General features: G+C 44.7%; 1 protein-coding gene across 1 annotated transcript in view; it reads left to right on the top strand.

The window, feature by feature from the left end:
• The window catches only part of MCOLN2 (mucolipin TRP cation channel 2), a 1,022,745-nt gene that overhangs the window by 881,738 nt on the left and 121,033 nt on the right, over positions 1-19,974 (top strand). Inside the window, exon 13 of the mRNA XM_069641702.1 lies at positions 15,441-15,571. Coding sequence (XP_069497803.1) covers positions 15,441-15,571 — 131 coding nt within the window. The remainder of the gene's footprint in view (positions 1-15,440; positions 15,572-19,974) is intronic.

The raw sequence follows: 19,974 nt of genomic DNA on the forward strand, positions 1-19,974 counted from the left end.
GTACCCTGGAGGCAGCAGATAAGTCACTGCATGCTGCAGTGAGCCCCAAAACCAGGTAATGAGGAGAGAGAGACCTCGCAGACCCTCAGCCTAGTTGGAGGACAAAGAAACAATACTCCAGACACAGTTGCCAAAATAAAGAGCAGTCCAACAGTTCATATGGTTTGCATGAAAGAGTTGGATGCTACCATTATCATTAATGTTAAAGTGTCCAGTGGGATCAGCTCTGAGGACAGGGCACGCCCGGCCGCTTGAGGAGTTGCCTGCGTCCGTCCCCCCATGGCCCCCATCCCACGGGCTACTGAAGGAGTTTACGCAGCAAGCAGCAGCGAAGGAATACAAGCTAACACAGTACATTGAGCTGAGCGGGATCAGAGTCACGTCATGCACTAACAAAGTGGCTGCACCAAGATGCAGGTTTGTTAAAAGTTTGAAAGGAAGAACCAAGCAAAAAGGCGAACAGGAAGTGGTCCTTTGTGCTAACACTTGCAGGTCGCTGCCGCCAGGAGCCGACTTCTGCTTTTGCGCGGTGCCTCACTCAGGTGTTCCCCCAGTTCCGCTCCCAAACGTTAATTAACCCGCCCAAGTAGGTGCTTCCGACAGCCTTGGGATACACCTTCAGGCAGCGATTTTGGGCTCGGGTTGTCAGCAGATAGTTCGAAAAGGTGCTCGGCTACACCGTGTTCTGCCGCAGACTGTGCAGACTGCAGGGGACTCTCTGCCTGTACTCTGCCACACTCTGCTGTAAGCATGGGTGTTGGTGTAGTGGCTCCACCTCATCTGGCACACACGGTGGAAAGATTCCCCAGGGACTGTGCAGACTTCAGGGGTCTCTGCCTGGACTCCGCCACGCTCAGCTGTGAGTGTGGGTGTTGGTGTGGCTCCACCTCCTATGGCACACACACAGTGGAAAGACTCGCCAGGGACTGTGCAGACTTCGAGGGACTCTGCCTGGACTCCGCCATGCTGCGCTGTGAGTGTGGGTGTGGGTGTTGGTGTTGGTGTGGCTCCACCTCCTCTGGCACACACACAGTGGAAAGACTACCCAGGGACTGCAGACTGCAGAGGACTCTGCCCGGACACACTTTGCTTGACCTTGAAGACGCATTTCTGCACACATTCAGATTTTGTTTAACATTTGAAACCCCCTTCTGCTTTTATGCAAGGTTCGGGGAATGTCAAACAATTCAGAATTTAGTTTTTCAATGCACCCCTCCCCTTCAAGGGATTTTTGGGGTTGTCGAAAGGGTAATAGGCGACCCACAATTACTTAAACAACAATATCCTTCTCAGCGTTGGGAGAGCGATCAGAGATTTTCAATTTCCCCGAGGTCGCCCCCACGTCCCTCGACTATGTGGGAATTCATTAAATTGTTAATTAATCAGGAAACAGTAGGGATCTCCTTATGGATGCCCACCCCATTAATGTCTATATAGGGGAACGCATTCATTCAAATAAAACCCATCAATGGTTTAGTCTGTCGGACCAATGTGCTTAATTTAAATCTCTCTGGGTTTGTGCACTGGAGAAGTCAGGAAGCCATCTTGTGTCATCTCATTAGAAGCAATTGGACCTGGTTAAGGATGGTACTTCAAAAGCCCTTCTGTCCTTCTACGGGTTCCCGCCAGATTTTAGTTCCACCTTTCTACTTGTCTCATCCTTGTCTGTTTGTCTCCTTGTCTGACCATCTGATCTGCCTGGAAGATCCCCTTTTCAACCGAGCGCCCAGTTTTAAAATCTCTGGCTAATGATTATGACTGGATGTCGATTGCTTATCCCCCCCCCTACACAAGGCCTAGTCTCTTCTCTCTGATTAGTTCTCAAGGTCTCCAGGCCCCATTTCTGAGAGTTCTTGCTCCATCCATCTGGAATTGCATTTCTGAACAACTCTGATATGAACTCAAAAATCTTCAACATGCCACTTTTCTCTGAGTTATAAATAATGGTCAAATTCTATATATTTCTAAATGGGTCTAATCCTGCCGGTCGCAGTGAACCGTGTCTGGTGTCAGCGGCGGATTGCATGTGCGAATTACATATTTTTGCAATTTCCCCCAAAAGGACTTCAGTAGAAATCTTTTTTACAGGCAGGTATCGGATTCAATAAGCTGCCATATTCCTGACTCTCCAATCTGTAACTTATTCTGGGAAGCTAAAATCACATTTTAGCTTATAACTCTGGCCTTTGGCTGAAGTTTGAGGGGATTCCTAGCAAGAAATGGTTCTTTTTCTGGGCTTTCCAGAATGGTATGAACCATCGCTGTTCCTGTCACGGTTCCAAAGATTCTAGGCAAAATATGATTTCCCATAGAATCCTATGGGTCTCCCCTTTTATTATATGCATATTATTGATTCAATAAAATAGTCCATTTCTGTTCCAAGCCCTGTCTAGGCTTGGGCATCTGCCTTTTGTTGACCTAGTCGGCAATAAAATCACTTAACACGACTTCAAAGCTAAGGGCCTAAACACATGATTCCTTATCTCCTTGAGAAGAGAGTTATAACTTGCCCCCTAATCGTGTGACATTCTCCTGTTACATGTCATCCTGCCCGACAGCCCAGAGCTCCACCACAAGCTGAATTACATTTTTCTTATTTTAGAAAGTTTAAACTCCAATGGCTGCAATTTTGTGTTGTCAGTGGTCATCCTTTCACCCCAATCAATCGCCTCCCTGGCACAAGCTCTGTCCCCTTCCTGGATCTTCGAAGCTTCAAAGAGATTGGCCCAATGGAAAGCTTAAGGAGTGTTTGACATTTGTATCTGATGGGGGAGGTTTTCTTGGATGTCCCAGCACAGCCTTAAGTCGGTTCTGACAAACCGAAATGGCGCTTTAACTTTTTGCATTTTCTTTACACATGAGGCCTGCACCAATATCTCACATTCAGTACAATACATTTCTGTGCATTTTTCCTCGTACTGCGTATGTCAATATTTTTCACAGGCTAACAGTCACAAACTTCAATTAAGTGTTCATTTGAAGCACTTCTGACAATGGAGTTTCATATTTACATGTTAATTTCCATTTACTGCTGCAAAATGCACAGATCTCTCAATGGCAGCACTTTGTTGGGAAACTGCACTCCATTTCCTCAGTAATGCAGTGGGAAGTAGGCCAGTAGCCTTTGGGCCTTGTCATTTGAACACAGTTCATGATTCATTTTTATTTTCCTTTAACTGAAAGCAATCTTATGATATTTGGTAGTTGAGAGCTAAATACTACGCTTTTTGTCTGATATACAAGTTTGCTTTCCATATTCCTGCACCTTTGGGCCTAACTTAGCCGAATGAACTTAGCCCAATGCAGTTCATATGTACTCGCAGGGCTAAAAATACCCCACATATGTCTCCCCTGTTCTTCTTCTCATGTTGGAACTATGGTGAAAAGGCAGGGGAGAGTGTTTTCTTTTTCATGTTTTCACTCCAGCCACCTGCTCTTTCCAGGATATGGAAGGGGTTTACTTTATGGATGTCCCTCACTTCTCTTTTTGTTCCCGGTTTCCATGTCCTCCCTGGACTCCTTTATCGTTTCCCAAGCTGGAATGAATTTGCATTCGTCTTCTAAAGAGAGGAGTAAAAAGAATTGTTAAGGATTCATGTATAACGTAATTTCCCAGGCTAACATTTCATGTAATTGGAGACACATTTACTCTTTTAAATGTTCAATAAAAACCACTATCCAATTTCCGTCAAACATTTCAGATTAACTTTTAATTTAATGACCCACCTGTTAGATATTTTAGTTTCCATCTTGGGGTTTTGCCTTTACCCTTCATTCTTCAAATGGTTTGTCAGCTCTAACTTCTGTGGGCTCATCAATCACTCTTAAACGTAGTCTAGTATGCCAGCTCTTTAATGTATTGGTGTTCTGGAAGTGAAATTCCAATTGATCGGTATACCGCTCAATCAAATTACAGGTGCCCATTAGGCTAACATAATTTGTTCTTCTCTTGAGTTTGATAAGCCGGTTAGAGGACCTGGGTCATGCAATCTATCAGAGGTGATAACCGCCGAAGGAAATCGTTACCCAGTAAACAGGAAGTTCCCTCTGGTGTCACGATTATCAGCAGGTGTTGTCACCCAATTTTTATTTCTAGATCCGCAGTCCCTTTGGTGGAAATATAGTTCCCATTAACCTTTTGGCATTGTCTCGGAAGAGGTATGATTCTGTTGTATCAAAAGCTACTTTAGACAGGAGACTAGCTTGGGATCCAGTATCTGCCAGAGCTGATAATTAACACTGACCCTCGACCTTGACCCGGGCATAACATCTGCCCTCTTTTGCCTCAAGTCTACATAGAAAGTGTGAGGTGGTGGCCAGCTTGGATGTCATCTTCAGAATGTTGAATTTTGTCACTGTGTGATCTTGGACGGTTTCTGTGAAGACCTTACCCTGTGAGATATATATTTTTGCATATGGCATGGATTTTCAATTCTATAAATGTATCAGTGTATGGCAACTTGCAACATTTTGAGCATGGTGCATCCCCTTTTTTTGAAAACATAAGCGTCATTCTATTGTAACTACGCATAGTGCATGTCCATCATTTGGTTAATGGATGTGTGTGTGCCACACTGTTTGGCAGTGCCTGTATACCCTTGTGTGGGAAATGTCTGCATTGTGCTGGGTTAAGTTTGCGTTTGGTGAAATTTCGGGGTTATTGAATCTGAGCAAAGTCTGTGTTTGCATGTGTGTTCATGGGAGTCCCCTTTAAGTGCATCTGATACATTTTGTTGAATGTCTCTGTGTGCTTTTTGATGCCCACTCTGTCCTTGATCATTCTCTTACTCACACCTGTGTTTCCCCTGTTTCTGACTTCAATTATTTTGAAATAATAATGCCTCTGTTGTTCTGGGCGGTTTCCATTCTTTCTCCATCTTCTGATCACTTTCATCAGTGGTTTTGAAGCGCCTATCTGAGACTCTGCCACACATCCCTCCACATTTAAAGAATTTCTCTTCCGATCTGTCACCTTGTGCCTCTATCCTGAATATCGAAATTGCTCTTTTTACTCCCTCCCTCTGTTTGTTTCTTTCTCTTCGCTCACCCTTTCATCTTACTCTTCCCCCTTTCCTCTTACTCCTCCCCCCTCAAGACATGAATAAGGTGCAAGGCTGCAGAGCCGAGCCGAGTCGAGTCTTTCCTAGAATGGATGCAATTATTGGCATAGATGCCCACCCTATCAACAGAGCTAAAGATTTGGGAGTTGCGGGAAGTCGAGAAAGTATGATGGCTTTTATTACTATCAAGATGGGTGGGATAAATGGGTTCCACTGTGATCTGTTATCACTCTACCAGCTGTCCGCCCCAACAAACTTCACCATCAGAAAGGACACTATACAAATATTACTGTCCCAGGAACCCCTTCCTTTTAGAAGGGAAACCCTTAACAGTAGATAAGATACCCAGGCTTGGTGCTGCAAACGCACCAGCTATATGAACATTTGTAAACCAAGAGCGAGACTTTCACAGAAAAACCGAATATTGGGCAACACCACAAACCTTAGTTTACCAGAAAACGGACTTTCTCTATAGGAGGCGGACCTGTTTGCACTGAACCAGTGATTCCCGCAATGCGTGTGTGGCATCCTGATGAACAATAGAACTCCCTGCTTGTGGTACGAGAGCAGGGTGAGCATGAGAGATGTGTTGAGGAAGAGAGAGCGGAGGAATGACAGGAACAGTAGGGCTGACAATCACACTCTGCTGAGTGATCATCTTCCTTTACATTAGCGACAAGTGGGTAGTAGCTGGCCCCACTGGAGAAGTGCTTGTTTGGTTGGAGAGGAGTGTGGCCAAGGGCTAGGTCCTGGATCCGTCTGCTCAAAAGCACACCCTCCTTTGAGGAGATGAGGGGGAGCTGAAAAAATATACGAAAGAAAGGCGATTAGAGAATTTGGGGCAGAGCATGCGCGAACTTCCGTTGGAGAAACTCTGCGGAAGGAAGGGCAGAGGACGAGATATATGGTGAGCCAAAGTGCTAGGGAGAAGCACGCTAGAACATGGCAGTGAGGGCAGTTCACAATGTATTTTAGTCTTTTTTTTATTTTGTCTTTTTTTTTTTTTTTTTTTTTTTTTACAAAGCCGCATGAAAAGAGGCACAATTTACAAGTAGAATAATGAATTCGGGAAAACCACAAGGCATGCCATGCAGGAAGTGCCACCTCCACATTTCTCCCAAGCTGTACAAGGTGAACCACCAGTGCCTTGAAAAACGAGTGCATGGTGCAAACTATTCAGGAAAGGAAAAGTCACTCCTCATACGTTGTCTGGGAAATGATGGCCAAGAACAACTTGAGAATGTGCCCACCCCTAGGTAAAGAACAAAACCAAGGATTGAATGAGAAGGAAAAACGTGTACAAAAATACTTGACAAACACTATGAAAAAAAGGAGTGTTGATCTAGAAGTATTTTGGCAAGAAGGAGTCAGTGGAACAATACATCATGGCCCTGCAGGGATTTGCTGCACCAGGTGAATTTGGCGTGAGTCTGAAAGAGCGTATTAGACGCTAATTCATGCTGGAATGCAGAGACAATGATTGTGAGAAAAGCTTCTTTGGCTAAAGGTAACACTCCCTGGGCGAAGTATTCAAAGAAGTGGAACACAGAAGCATTTGTGTCAAGGAGCTAGAGTGTAAAGCTATGATGAATCGCAAGAAGAGTGAAGTGTAAGTTTCTTGTGATATACTCGATGTACAGAACAAGAGGGGTGATGGGGAAAGAACAAATGTTTAGATGAAGTATTAATCTGACAGAAATAACTGATAAGGAAGAAAAAAGGTAGTTTCAGCTGTGACGACTTCAGAGAATTCGCCGCTGTCCCCAAAGGGGAGGTGACCCTGCTAAGCTTAACACCCCCTGGGGGACAGGGACAGCAGGATCCCACTGGTGATCTCCCACCCCTGTAAAGGACAGGCAGTCCCAAAATAAGGATCCTAGGTTAGCCTATCATTCCCCAGAAACCAACACCTTTATTGGTTATACAATTGGTTGCGGTCTGGGGATTATGGCCCGATAAATCCTTTTTTTTTATACCGGGTTGCCTACATATCTAGGCTCTTTGGATTTTTAGTTGGGTTGAATTCTCCAGCTGTGGAAGGCTCAGTGGGTGATTGCAGAGGGTTTGGAATTGTATTCTTCACCCGCAAAGCAGCCAGTGCACTTCTCATAGTGCTGGTGTGATGTGATCACTTTTGTACAGTCCACAGTAGCAGTCTTGGCTATTTCCTGGCTCGGTTTTGTATTCTCTATAGCTTTGATTGTTCTGGGAAAGGAAAAGAAAATGGTTGCAAACAAATTCTTCACTCTGAGAAAGTGAAGTCATGAATTCAAAGGAAGCCTTCCTTGCTGCCAATGCATTTATTCTCTTGGGTCTTGATTGTTCGCCTTTAAATCTATCTCTACGAGCTAATGCAAACACAGATGCCAATAGGATCAGAATGACAAGCAGAATTGTAACCTCCCGCTGCTCTGTGCTTCAATTGTAAATGTTTGTTCTATTGGAAGCCAGCATAACGATAGAACCCACCATCGCCAGTTGTGTAAACAAAACTGCAAGAGGGAAAAAACTAGGACACATTGTGTCTCTGAAACAAGTTATTATTGCCAGTCAGACTGGTACTACCCATCCTACGCTTAAGTAATGGCCTGAAAACCCTACTCTTCAAAGAGCATTTTGCTACTCACTCCACTTAACCCTACTCCTACTACCCATCCCAGTCACCTCTGCTATTCCCGCTCTCTACCTGTAAACCCACTGGGTGCTTCTCCAGGTATGCTTTTTTTTTTATAAGTCTCATACATACATCCATACATACAAATACAGAGGTGGGGGAGAGAGTTGCTGCACTCTCTATGCTTGTCTTTTGAACACAAGACTGAGGCTATGTGTACAGCTGAATACCATAAAAGAGTAATGTGTAGTGTTTCCTAGTATTTTTACTGTTACTCACTAATTACTTGCAAAAGGAAGGAACATGTTTTAGACACATGCCAATATGTTGTCACCAGGATTGCCTCTGTACTTTACACCTCTTGGCTCACTAATTGATAGTTTCATTATGCGAGACAAGGTGTACACATGGTTCTTGTCAAAGCACATGTTTGGGAGGTCATTTGGAAAGGGAATTTCTAAAAAAATAAATCTCTATTGTACTGAGATACGAAAGGAGAGCTGTGTGTGTCAGTCGCACAACGGACATGATATTGTATCATTACATTTTGGTGAAGTGAATAAGAGGAGGGATTGGTGTCACTTCATCAAATCCTAGAAAGTATTCACTGTTAGAAATAGTATTTATTGATCAGATTCAGCTTCAGGGCCCCCGTAATGCATACGTCAACATCAGACCCACTGTGTAAATGACCCTTCGCTTTATGGGAAGTGGTGTTGTACAGAGCTCTTCAGCCCTTTTGGGGGCCTAGATGCGCTTAGCCCTTCAAGAAAAGAGAGTAGTTTGGGTATTGGGATGGATGGTGAGGTAGATTTCAATCTTGCAGCGTTTGCAAGCCGGCCAAACCAGAGTACTAGGCATGGTGGTGATTCAAGGTGGGTAGTAGCAGAGATAACCTCAGGTGTGTTTCAGCTATAAGGGTGATAGTAAGGTTGATTAGTAGGAATCATTGCTATGAAGACCTAGATGGCCTTTGGCATGTGATGGTCAAGAGAAGTGAGCAATGGTGTTGCTCTGAGTGTGGTGGATATCAGGCAGTTGCAGCCGTGTGTGAGGGTTGATAATGTGAACGGTCTTTGGAGTAGAGAGATGGGGATGTGAGCCGCTAAAGGGTGGGGAGGGTGAATGGTTGAGTGAAAGGGATCCTATTGGTCTGGCATTTGTGGAGTGGTTAACATTTGTTCTTGCTGTTGTGTTCAAGTTTAAATGTCAAGTGGAGACTGACCCAAATTAGTTGTATTCCCTGTGCTTCTTGGCTACTGTGATGGGTAGTGGCCCCTTGCATGTTTGCGAAAATGGCAGTTTGATTCTAAGTGAAGAGAGCTTGCATAGTCTAGTCTGACAAGTTGTGCTTGGAATGTTGGCCTACACATACAATTTCTGGCAGATGCTACAAAGAGTGGGAGTCTGTTGGTAGAGTTTTTGGTGCTGTCCTTGTACTGCTGTCAGTTGAAAAGCCAAGTTTCAGGGATTTTGTGACGGCAGGGTGGTTTTCCACTGAGCACAGATGTCTTGGTATAGAATTTCAAAGTTTGATTTAGAGCAAGGAAAGAAAGAACCGGTGTGGAATTTCAAGTGTAGGCTGTGAACTGTTACAAGGGAAGAGGAACTGGATCAAAGCTTTCTCAGTTGTTTATAGTGATTGAATTTCGATGTGGTGGATTCCGACCTCTGCCATTGCGAGCGCAGTGGGTTATGCATTGAGTTTTGAAGTGAATCCTCTGTGGGCTCCGGAGATAGTCTAAGATGAAGTCTAGCAGCCATTGCTGGACACTTTGCAGCCTTTTCAACAAGTGCAATCACAGCCTTGATTTGTTGCGTGACGGTCGAGTAAGGCATGATGCATCCTATAGTTTGGGTTTGAAAGATGTAACTCCTCACAATGGCTTTAACTTTTGATTTGAGTGTAATGTGGTGGTAAATCTGTAGTTGAGGATTCTGACTTTTCTATTCGCCAGAGGGCAGGATCCCTTATCTTCATGGAATGGAATTGGTGTAGAGTTTGGTAACCCAAATAATAAGCTCAGTTTTGGTTGGGTTCAGTTAGTCTTTGCTGTCATCCAGGTGTTAATAGTTCTTGATAAGTTCCACGAGAGGGGGTCATGCAAAGTTGGCAGACTAGGTCCTTAGAAAACTCCATATGAGTTTTTGGGAACATGGCCTGAACAAGTGCACGTGTGCGGTTTGTCCTGTGACTGAGAAATGAAGTCATCCGTCATAGAGCGGCTCTGTTTTTTTTAACAAAAATATTAGTTAATCATTTCAATTATTGTTTGGAAACACATACGTGATAAGAGCCCTGTTTGTCACACAAGGAATCTACTGTAGCTGTGTGAAGGGGATACCCTACTTCACCACACAACACACCACCACACCAGGCCAGCATGGCAGCAGCTTGTCACCAAAGACTGCATTTTAATAACATCCCTTTCAGAGACCCACAGGCCACAGAAGTGGCGAATATTCACCACTCTCAATCACCTGCGTAGTATGAGGTGGTCAAAGATGCTCAAATAGATTTCAATATTTTTATGGAGCACTCGGACATGGGAAATGTTGAGCACGAGCGAAACCTCACAAGCGCAAGCTCACTTATTAGCACATGTTCATGAATTTGGAGAGATGTAGATGTTGACCTTGTGCGCCCAATTTTCCTGGGCACATTTTGCTAATCGTAGTGTAGAGAAGGAGCCAAGTACCCCCATCTCACGCTCTTCACTCTTTTTGTCTATATGTTGGGAACCAGAGTGCGAGACCAGAGCAGTATCAGTGAAGAACCTATACCTCAGATAATCATGGAAGTAAAGTGCCCATTAAGGAAGCCATGTATGCAGTCACAACAATATGATGGGCATTTGAATGAGCCCCCGGAGGAAGTGTGAAAAATTAGCAAAAGAGAAGATTGATTACGTCATTTGAAGCAGGGCTGACGCGCCCAGAAGAGATGCAGAGGCGAGAGAACATAAATATTCTATAAAGATCCAAGGAGGAGGTGTTAGAGATGAGCAACATTTCAGGCTCGAGATGAAGATGCTCATGCTAGAGAAACAATGAAGAAAATGCAAAGTCATTTTACATGTGTACAGATGCAGTAAACGCAAGCAGACAGTCACCATGGGGCCAGCTACGTAGTGTATAGATAGTGGCGATGTGCCAAACGTATATGCATAGGAATATAATGACTAGGGATGATTCCACCACACACTTTAGCGGTGCTTGGGCCCAGTGGACAGAAATGTTTTTTTCGGTGTGGTCGCAGTTGATAACCAAATAACGGAGGTGAATTCAAGAAAGGCTTGGCTGGCCCAGCATCAGGAAGTCAAGGCCACTGTGAGCCTGGATGTTTATGCAATAGCTACAGAACATGTGAAAATAACAAACTTCTGACTGAGGTGAGGAGCAAGAACATTGAAGACGTCAGAGGTTCATCATTTGATAGTATTTTAAATACAGAAAGACTCTGAAACATGGTCTGCAGTCGCATGGTCGGATGAAAATAGATACTGGGTTGAGCTATATCGAAACCAGGACACAAAGTATGCCTATACTCCCTTCTATTCTCAGGCACAGAGAACATTTCCAAGGCCAATGTTCAAAGGGCTAATTGACTGGCAGATGGCAAGGGTGATGATAGATGGCAGGCTAATTAGGTGGGAATCTATGGTTATGACCAGCCCACCAGCACCTGGGTGCCAACCTGCATGCTGCTAGCGTGTGTGGAATATTACAGAGGGGTACAAGGGTGCCAACCAATTCTAGAGGGACACGTAACAGAGAGCCTTATAGTTTGTATAACCAATGGGACGTTGTATATTTGATGACCTTCGTAGTGACTTTCACTAGAGGGGGGCGTAGTTGCCCCACCTGATGTTAGAGACCTAATCACTTTCCTGAACAAGTATGGAACGCATACCTAGATGTTCCCTCTAAGCCCATCACTTTCCCAAGTGGGATTTTTGTAGTTCTCCACGTAGATTGACGTCAATGATAAGTTTTTACTATAAATGTTGTATTTTTTATGAAACCCTCTGAGTGAGATGATCGAGCGCATATTCGTTGTTTGTTCTACTCCCTGTTTTAGACAATTGATATTAAAACAGACTGACTTTGCCAACTTCCTGAATCAGTCTGATTATTGATGTTTGAGTATATTCTGCATCACCATCTATCTCAAAGTATTGCTGCCTCGTCCAAAGATTAAAAACATAACACATCCATCAGGCAAACTAACAATAAAATTCATGCCATAGACTTGAGCTAATAAGAATGGAGCCGGAGTGCTTTACTTAGAAAGTGCAATGAACACCAGATAACCATTACAGAGTAAAAAAAAATTCTTAGAAGCATGCAGAAACAATATTATTAGTACGTTTCAAAACTGAGCGCAAGTATAAAGCACTTATATTAGCATATCTTGGGCAGATCAAAATGAAATGTAGTCTTGATTCAATCTGGGTAGGGCAAAAAGGACAATGTTTGTTCACTTCACTCTTGCTTGGTCCAGCATGAAGACCATCACTTCAACAGAAGTTAATACAAATGTTGTCTAGTCACTGCCAAACGAGTGTTAAACTCTACTAATTAAAGACAGTGGATCAACTTTGTTAATACTCTGTCCACAAAACAGGGAAGTGGGGCAGAGTTTCGCTTGAAACGAGTTGTCAATGCCTCACTCGGAAGTAGCCAATTCCATTCCCAAACAAGAGCAGACTAACACTTAAAAACTGTTGAGCAAAGAACGAGAATACAGTACACCAATCGGTGTGGGAGTACGGAGGGAATGGTGATGCTGAGAATGATCTGGTTAGTAGAGGAGGTGGCCTGTGTGTGTAAAGGGTTGAACAATGAAGAAGGTGAATTGGGAGAAGAGGTTGTCACAGAGTGAAGAAGGTAAGAGAACAGGAGGAGGCGTTGACATAGGAGAGGTGAAGTTGAAGGAGGGAGGCTGCAGAAAGGATGTTGGAGAGGAGACCAAAGAAAGAGTGCAGCAAGTAGCGGTCGGAGTAGAAGCTAAACGGAAGTGGTGAAAGAGGTGCAGAGACTTTGTGAAGTGAACAGAGTAACATCAAGGGTAGGAGATGGTATAGGCCAAGAAGGCTGTCCGAACCCTAGGTACATAACATGCCTGGCGGTTCAGAGTAGAGGTGAGGAGCAATAGGGATTTGGCAAACTGTTGACGGGTGAAATGAAGGTTTTCTAAGGAAAGAGTGTTAAAAAAACAGGAAAGAGGGCAAAGTAGAGAAGGGGTTGGTAACACCTGCATGGTCCCATACGGAAGAGGAAGCTTTATCTAACCAGTGTCTGTGGCACCCACTTTGCTGTAAGCTTAAAGGAATGGTTCGCCCAAATATTTTTATTGCCCAAAAAGATGGAGCACCGGAGACCCAAAGTGAAAGCCAAGGCAGGCAGAAACACAACGCGGTTGTGTTTACATGCCGCTGTGTTTCTGCCTACAGCTGATTTCCCATTTGGGGCTCTCGGGCTCCCCACGGGGGGCTCGAGAGCCCCAAATGGGAAATGCTAAATGCTGCAGTGTTTCTGCCTAAATCTGCTTTCCCATTTGGGGCTCTCGGGCTCCCGTCGGAGCCCGAGAGTTGCGGTTGTTTTCTGCAATGCTAATTGCTGCAGTGTTTCTGCCTAAATCTGCTTTCCCATTTGGGGCTCCCCGTGGGGAGCCCGAGAGCCCCAAATGGGAAAGATTTAGGCAGAAACACAACGTTGTATTTATGTTTGCGGTAGCTTCAAAAGCTACCGCAAACATAAATACGTTTTTAAAGCTGCAGTTTTATTTCTACGTTTTCCGGGGTCCTCCAGCAATTTTTTAGCGCAATAAAAAAATTTGGGCGAACCATGGCCTCCCCATAATATGTGCCAAGGTGTGGACTGCAGAGACCTCGAAGAGTATTCCTAAAGAGTCAAGAGAATATCCCAAAAATCAAGAAAAATACAGCAGGCACTTCACCTTTCCCCACACCCTGACTGTGAATGATTGAAACTTTCAGGTATTTTGGGGAGGGAGCCCAGATTGCAAGATAGTTTGATCTCAAAGATGATTAATTTTGTTCAACTACAAGGATCAGTCATCCTGCTACTTAAGTTGATGACGTTTTATGTCAAACCAAAAAATCCATATTTCGGCGATCCAAATTCTTAGTGTGTGACTGTCATCAATCACCACCTGACCTTGTGACCGTCACCACATAACGTTGTGCCTTCATTCCAAATATGTGGGCCTGAACCATTGTCCTATCACTCACCTATATTTGAGACAATCATCCATCAGTGCCTGTGTTGCTGATGGCTTAGGATGAATGAAAGCTGCAGCACTTTAAGAATTTTGTAAGGCCCCCAGGCCATTGGTTGATCATTGCTGACTAGAGAGAAATCTATAAAGCACTGTCTTTACAACTTTGGCGCACGTTTCACCTGAAAGAAACACTCAACGTAGCATGCCTGAATCTGTGCGAGTCGATGGATGTGTTTTTTGCCAAGCTGAGGAGACTGGTATAGCATTTCACATTCAACAACTTCACAGCGCTATTCCTGCCTGTTCTCCTCGGAAGGTAAACTACTCAGAGTGTTACCTAATGGGCATCCTCGAAGTGGCTGGAGCTAGTGAACGTGTTTAGGCTCGACAACGAGGACTAAGGTTGGAATGAAGAAGTGCAAACGTTTATGGGAAGATTTCAGTACTCCACCGCCAGACAAATACTTTTAATTTTAAAAGCCACCAAAACGGCTATTCCAGTTGCCAGGCATACCAACACAGAGGTATTTGAGCAAATACCCAGCATTGAAAATAAAATACTGTTGTTAGTACGCGAATCAAAAAGGCATGTGGAAGCAGCATGTGCTGAACCACGTCGACTGGCTGCTCACCTTAGAAAGGTGCCATTGGCTACTCTGTACACATTGTCAGAAGCTCATAACCGATGTACGTTCAACTTGCTAGCAGGCATTCATGCGACAGAATCTTTCTTTTAATTGGTGAATGATACGCACCTGATGGGCCAGTTGAAATACAGCAAAATGAAAAGGAAACTTCTGCTAAAAGGTTCAGGTTTTCATGCAAGGACTGAAAAAATCAGCCATTAAACTTGAGTTCCAAGTAACTAAAACAGGGGTTCCTTTTTGAGAAGATTTATTGCACCGTTATAGGGACACTACAACTCTTTATCATATAACCATCCCACTCTTCACCCTAAAATATTGACGCAACACCTTCTGGGAGGGATATGGTAGTTGACAAGCTCCCCATTTATGTATGGTTGCATACTATTTACATAGCACAAACCTTGCTAGAGAGCAGCACAGTGTAATAGAGAAACCTAGGGTAATAAAAGGATTTATAATAGCCATTATCCATTCTTCATCCAGGTCTTCAAATCTGAATTGTGGATAATGGCTTTGATTCAGTGTCGAGAGAGATCTTACGATGCTCCCAGAAAGTTTTCAGGAAAGGGACTTTGTTTAATGGAGAATTTTGTTCAAATGTAACTTGTCCCTGAAAGAGGACCTAGTATGTTGCAGGGAGAATGCATTTTTGCCATAGAAATGTAGCAGACATAGTCCCTACTAAATCTCAAAGACCGCTTTTTTCATACTCCTATGTGCAATGGTGAAGATGTTCCTAAACTACGAGTGACTAACCTCCAAATACCACAGTCGCACTATTCACTTTCCAGGTTTCTAAAATAGAGATCTGCTCACATAGGAAAACTAAGGGTGTTTAATCCGTGTTTTTCTTTTGTTGATCTTCCTTTTAGAAATATCAGCAAAATGGATTTCCTGCCACAGACCTACATGAGTTTCTGAAAGAAAGTGACGGGGTCTTTGAAAAAGACAACTACGGAAAAGAGGCTCCATCTCCCATGCATTTCATTTGCTGCTGCAAGAGGTCTGTATGCCCATGACATTTTCTTCTTGTGAATAACAACCTTTCCCACATCCAGTTCTTTCTTTATCCAAAGTCAATTCAAATGTTCAATGACATTCGTTGGCAGATCCTTCATTCAAATTGGCGCTGGTTTTGAAGTTGAACTGTTGTTAATGGGCTTTTATACTGCACCAGATCACCACCAACATAGTTCTGTTGTGCCTTGACTTGTCTGTAAAATTACATACTGTGCCCGTGCCAAAGGTATCCAGACTGGAAGAAAAAGAAATGCGAATGTGCGGGAGATGAGTTGATGGGACAGCAAGAAATGGGCGTTGCAAAGAGACATGTGGATGCTGTGTTGGAAGACTGTTTTGTTGTAGCATGGGTGCATCATAAGTGGGTTGGTTTTCCAAGGCAGATTTGGGGAATTCGGAGTTGGAAATTATGTACTGCTTGATGCATGTGAGGGGCTTGTGTGACGGATCAGAAATGTGAGTCGGACAACTTTGTAAAGAGTTTCAACGTTAACCGTTTAATTAAATAATAATGTTGGATAACACCTCACTATCTCCACCCTGACAAGGATTTCCCTGTCTAAAGCAAACTAAGGGAAACACTGTAACAAAATGCTATTTGACTCTCACAATTTTACAACAAATAAATCAATAAGGAATTTATGGGCCCATGATTGCCTTGATTAAATGGCTCTATCATTGTTGAATCTTCTAGAGGGTTTTGGTTTTAAACAACATGTACAAAGAGCCGCGCACAGTGGGGGCGAATATCCTGGATTGGATTTTGACTGGAAAATTAGGATATCTCTCACATAGAAGTATCGAAATGTATTTGGTTAGACCCCTTCTTGCTACAGTTTGATATTCCACTAGCTTATTGGCCAATTAGAAATGCCCAGTCATGGCTGAAACCAGTCTTTTTTTTTATTTTTTAAACATGTTTATTTTTGGTTGACACACAGGAGAATCATACATTACAGATTATGAACTCATAATCAATTGTCCAGCCCATTAATCCCCTTTCTTTAAGCTATCCCTACTCCCCTTAACCCTCAGTCTAGATCCAGTTCTCGTTCTTCCGCTCGCCGCACCATGTCCGTGCTCTCAGCTGCTAGAGCGTTTGCCATTGAACGTGGCTTATATGTTAGGGCCGGATAACTCCTGTCGTAGTCTATCAATGGAGCCCAAATGTTTGTAAAGCGGTGAAGGAGGCCTCTGCTTGCCGCCGTAATCTTCTCTGCTATGAATATGTCCCATATTTTCAGCCACCATAGGATCACCAGGGGGCCTTCCGGAGATTTCCATGTTCGAGCCACCGTGATTTTAGCAGCTAGCAGTAAATGAGTTAGGAGGGCTGCCGCTCTGCTAGATCTTGGGTATATGCCAGAAATCGGGGCTCCTAATAGGATTGGTTCTGGCTCCAGAGTTAAAGTTATCTTTGTTATGTCCTCTATGGCCAGGATGCATTGGGACTAGAAGTTTGCAACCACAGGGTATGACCACCACATATGTATGAATGACCCCGGATGGCCACATTGGTGCCAACATCGGGGGTCTAAGGCTTGGTTAATGTGGTGTAGTCGGAGCGGCTGATAGTACCATCTTAGAAGTAGTTTATGAGCACACTCTCGGTTAGTGATGCAATAGGAGGAGGACCGAGTGCGGGTCCAGATGTCTTTCCACGTCTGGTCTTCTATTGGATGTCCTAGGTCCGTTTCCCATTGGGCCATGTACGTTGATCTGGCCACAAGGGGGTTTGTCTACAACAGTTTGTAGAACATTGAGATTTGTCCTCTGTGTGGGGGGTCTGCAATTGTCAGCTCTGTGGGGTCTAGATCTCGTGTCGCTGCAGTGCGAGTGAATAGGTGGGAGCACCAGTGTCGTAATTGCACATATGAGAATCCATCCGTTTCCTTTAAGCTGAAGGAGCTCTTGCATTGTTCAAATGTGAGTGGTCTATCCCCCTCATAGAGCTGACCTAAAGTGCGAAGGCCTCCAGCAATCCAGTTCTTAAAGTTCGCAGGGTGGGCTCCTGGCGAGAATGTCGGATTATGAAATACTGGGGCTGAAGGGCTCTGGTCTCGGGGGATACCCCTATGCTTACGGGTACATTCCCATGCTTTCAGGGTATGCTTGGTGGAGGATAGAATGGTCGGCCATGTTCTCCGTGAGGCTGGGGAGAGATGTAGGAGGAAACAGAGAGGGAGGGGTAAGCGGGATTGCTCAATCGCTGCCCATCGTGGTCGGTTCGAGCTAATAATCCAAGCTTGAGTGCGGGCTAATTGTGCTGCTATCTGATACTTATGGAGATCCGGGACCCCCATGCCTCCTAGGTTTGAATTGGCCAGCATAGTTCTCAGTGGGATCCTTGCTTTTTTCTCCCTCCAAATAAATCGCAAAATCTTCCTCTGGAGGCGCTGAAGCGGGGGCCAGGGGAACATAATTGGGAGGGCTGAGCAAGCGTAGAGGAGTCGGGGGAGGAGGTTAATTTTACACGCCGTTATACGGCCTAGCAGCGATATCTCCTGTGGGAGCCAGCGATCCAGGTCCTCCTCAAGGGTCTTGAATAACGGCTGGAAGTTCATCCGATGGGTGTCTTTCGGACGGGCTGGGATCAGGACACCCAGATAGGGTATCGCCTTTTCTAACAATTGGATTGAACAGAGGGTTCTGAAGGATGCTTTATCGTGTAGGTCCATTCGCACCCCTAAGAATGATGATTTCATAAAGTTTATGGAAAATACCGACACCTTGCCGAAGGCGTGAAGTTCTGCCAGGGAGGATCTCAACGATTGGGCGGTATCCGTTATAGTTAGCATTACGTAGTCCGCGTATAACGCTATCTTATGTTGGGAGGGGCCTACTTGTGGGCCTTTGATTCTGGGGTTGAGGCGGATTCGTTGGGCCAAGGGTTCCATGAACACAGCGAACAGCAAGGGGGATAGAGGACATCCCTGCCTGGTTCCACATGAAAGGAGTATCGGGTTAGATTAACTCGAAAAAAGGTTTTTGGAGCTTGATAGTTCGCTAGGATATATTTCGGGAAAGTAGGACCAAAGTGGAAAGACTCCAGGGTGAGCCGGAGAAACGACCAGTCCACTTTGTCGAAAGCCTTGGCCACATCTTTCAATTTTCGTGAGTCTCGCTGTGCAATTTCAATTAAGTTCAGGACTCTGCGTATGTTATCTACTGCGGCTCGGTTCATAATAAACCCCGTCTGGTCTGGGTCGATGATGTCTGGGAGCACCTTCGCTAATCGGTTAGCCAGGACTTTCGAATATATGTTCGCATCCAGGTTTAATAGGGAGATTGGTCTATACGCTGTGACGTCTCTTGGGTCTTTTCCAGGTTTTAAAGCGAGAACTGTAATCGACTCTTGCATTGACGGAGTGATTGTCTCAGAAAGAGCGAAAGAGTTGAAAAGCGTCATCAGCGGGGCTACCAGCTGGTGGCGGAAAATTTTGTAAAAGCGGGTCCAGATCTCATCCGGGCCCGGGGCCCTTGGTTTTAAGCTCTCGATGACATTCTCGACCTCTTCGGTTGTGATCGGGGACTCTAGCTCATCTCTGGTTGTAGGGGAGACCTGGGGAAGGGCCGCATTCCGTAGATAGGATTGTTGATCTTCAAGGGATCTCGGGGATGCCGTCATCGTATCCGTGAGATGGGTTACTGCAACATTCAGTTTATCTTCCTCCGCAAACTGGACAGTACCCTGGGGATCACGAAGGCCTAAAATAGCGTTCCTCTTCCTGACCTTCGCCAGCTTGGCCACCAAGAATTTGTTAGCCTTATTTCTCTTGGCATAATAGCTTTTATTAGTTCTGGCTATAATCTGGGCTGTGTCCTCCGCATAATGTGCCTCCAGCTTCTTTCGGGCCATTTGCAGGGTCCGGTGGGTCTTAGGCGTCCAGTTCTTTGCCTTACACACTGCTTCCGCTCTCTCTACTTAAGACCCCTCTCACAACTGCCTTCATCGCGTCCCATGTGGTGGCCGGAGGGGTGTCCCATTCTTATTTTCCTTAAAGAAATCTTTAATGGCTTTCGCTGTTACATCTCTAAGCGTCATGTCTCCCAGAATCGGGTCGTACAATGACCATTTGCGCTTTGGGAGAGGGTCCGGATCGTGAGCTCTTAATGTTAGGATGATTGGGGCATGATCCAATAGGATTCTGGGGCCTAAGGTCACATCGTCAGTATAGGCTAACGCTTGGGGGTAGCCAAGAGGAGATTGATGCGGGAGTAGGTTCTGTGCACACCGTAGTAAAATGAGTAGTCACGGACCTCTGGGTGCAGTACTCTCCAAGTGTCCACCACATCCAAGGTTCGAAATAATTTGAGCAGGGCCGTAGCAATGCTATAGTCTTTGCGAGTCGGGGGGTGGGATTTATCCTTGCTTGGGTCTGGGGC

Source organism: Ambystoma mexicanum, chromosome 1q, assembly GCF_040938575.1.
Source record: "Ambystoma mexicanum isolate Mex_15411 chromosome 1q, UKY_AmexF1_1, whole genome shotgun sequence".
Taxonomy (NCBI): Eukaryota; Metazoa; Chordata; class Amphibia; order Caudata; family Ambystomatidae; genus Ambystoma; species Ambystoma mexicanum.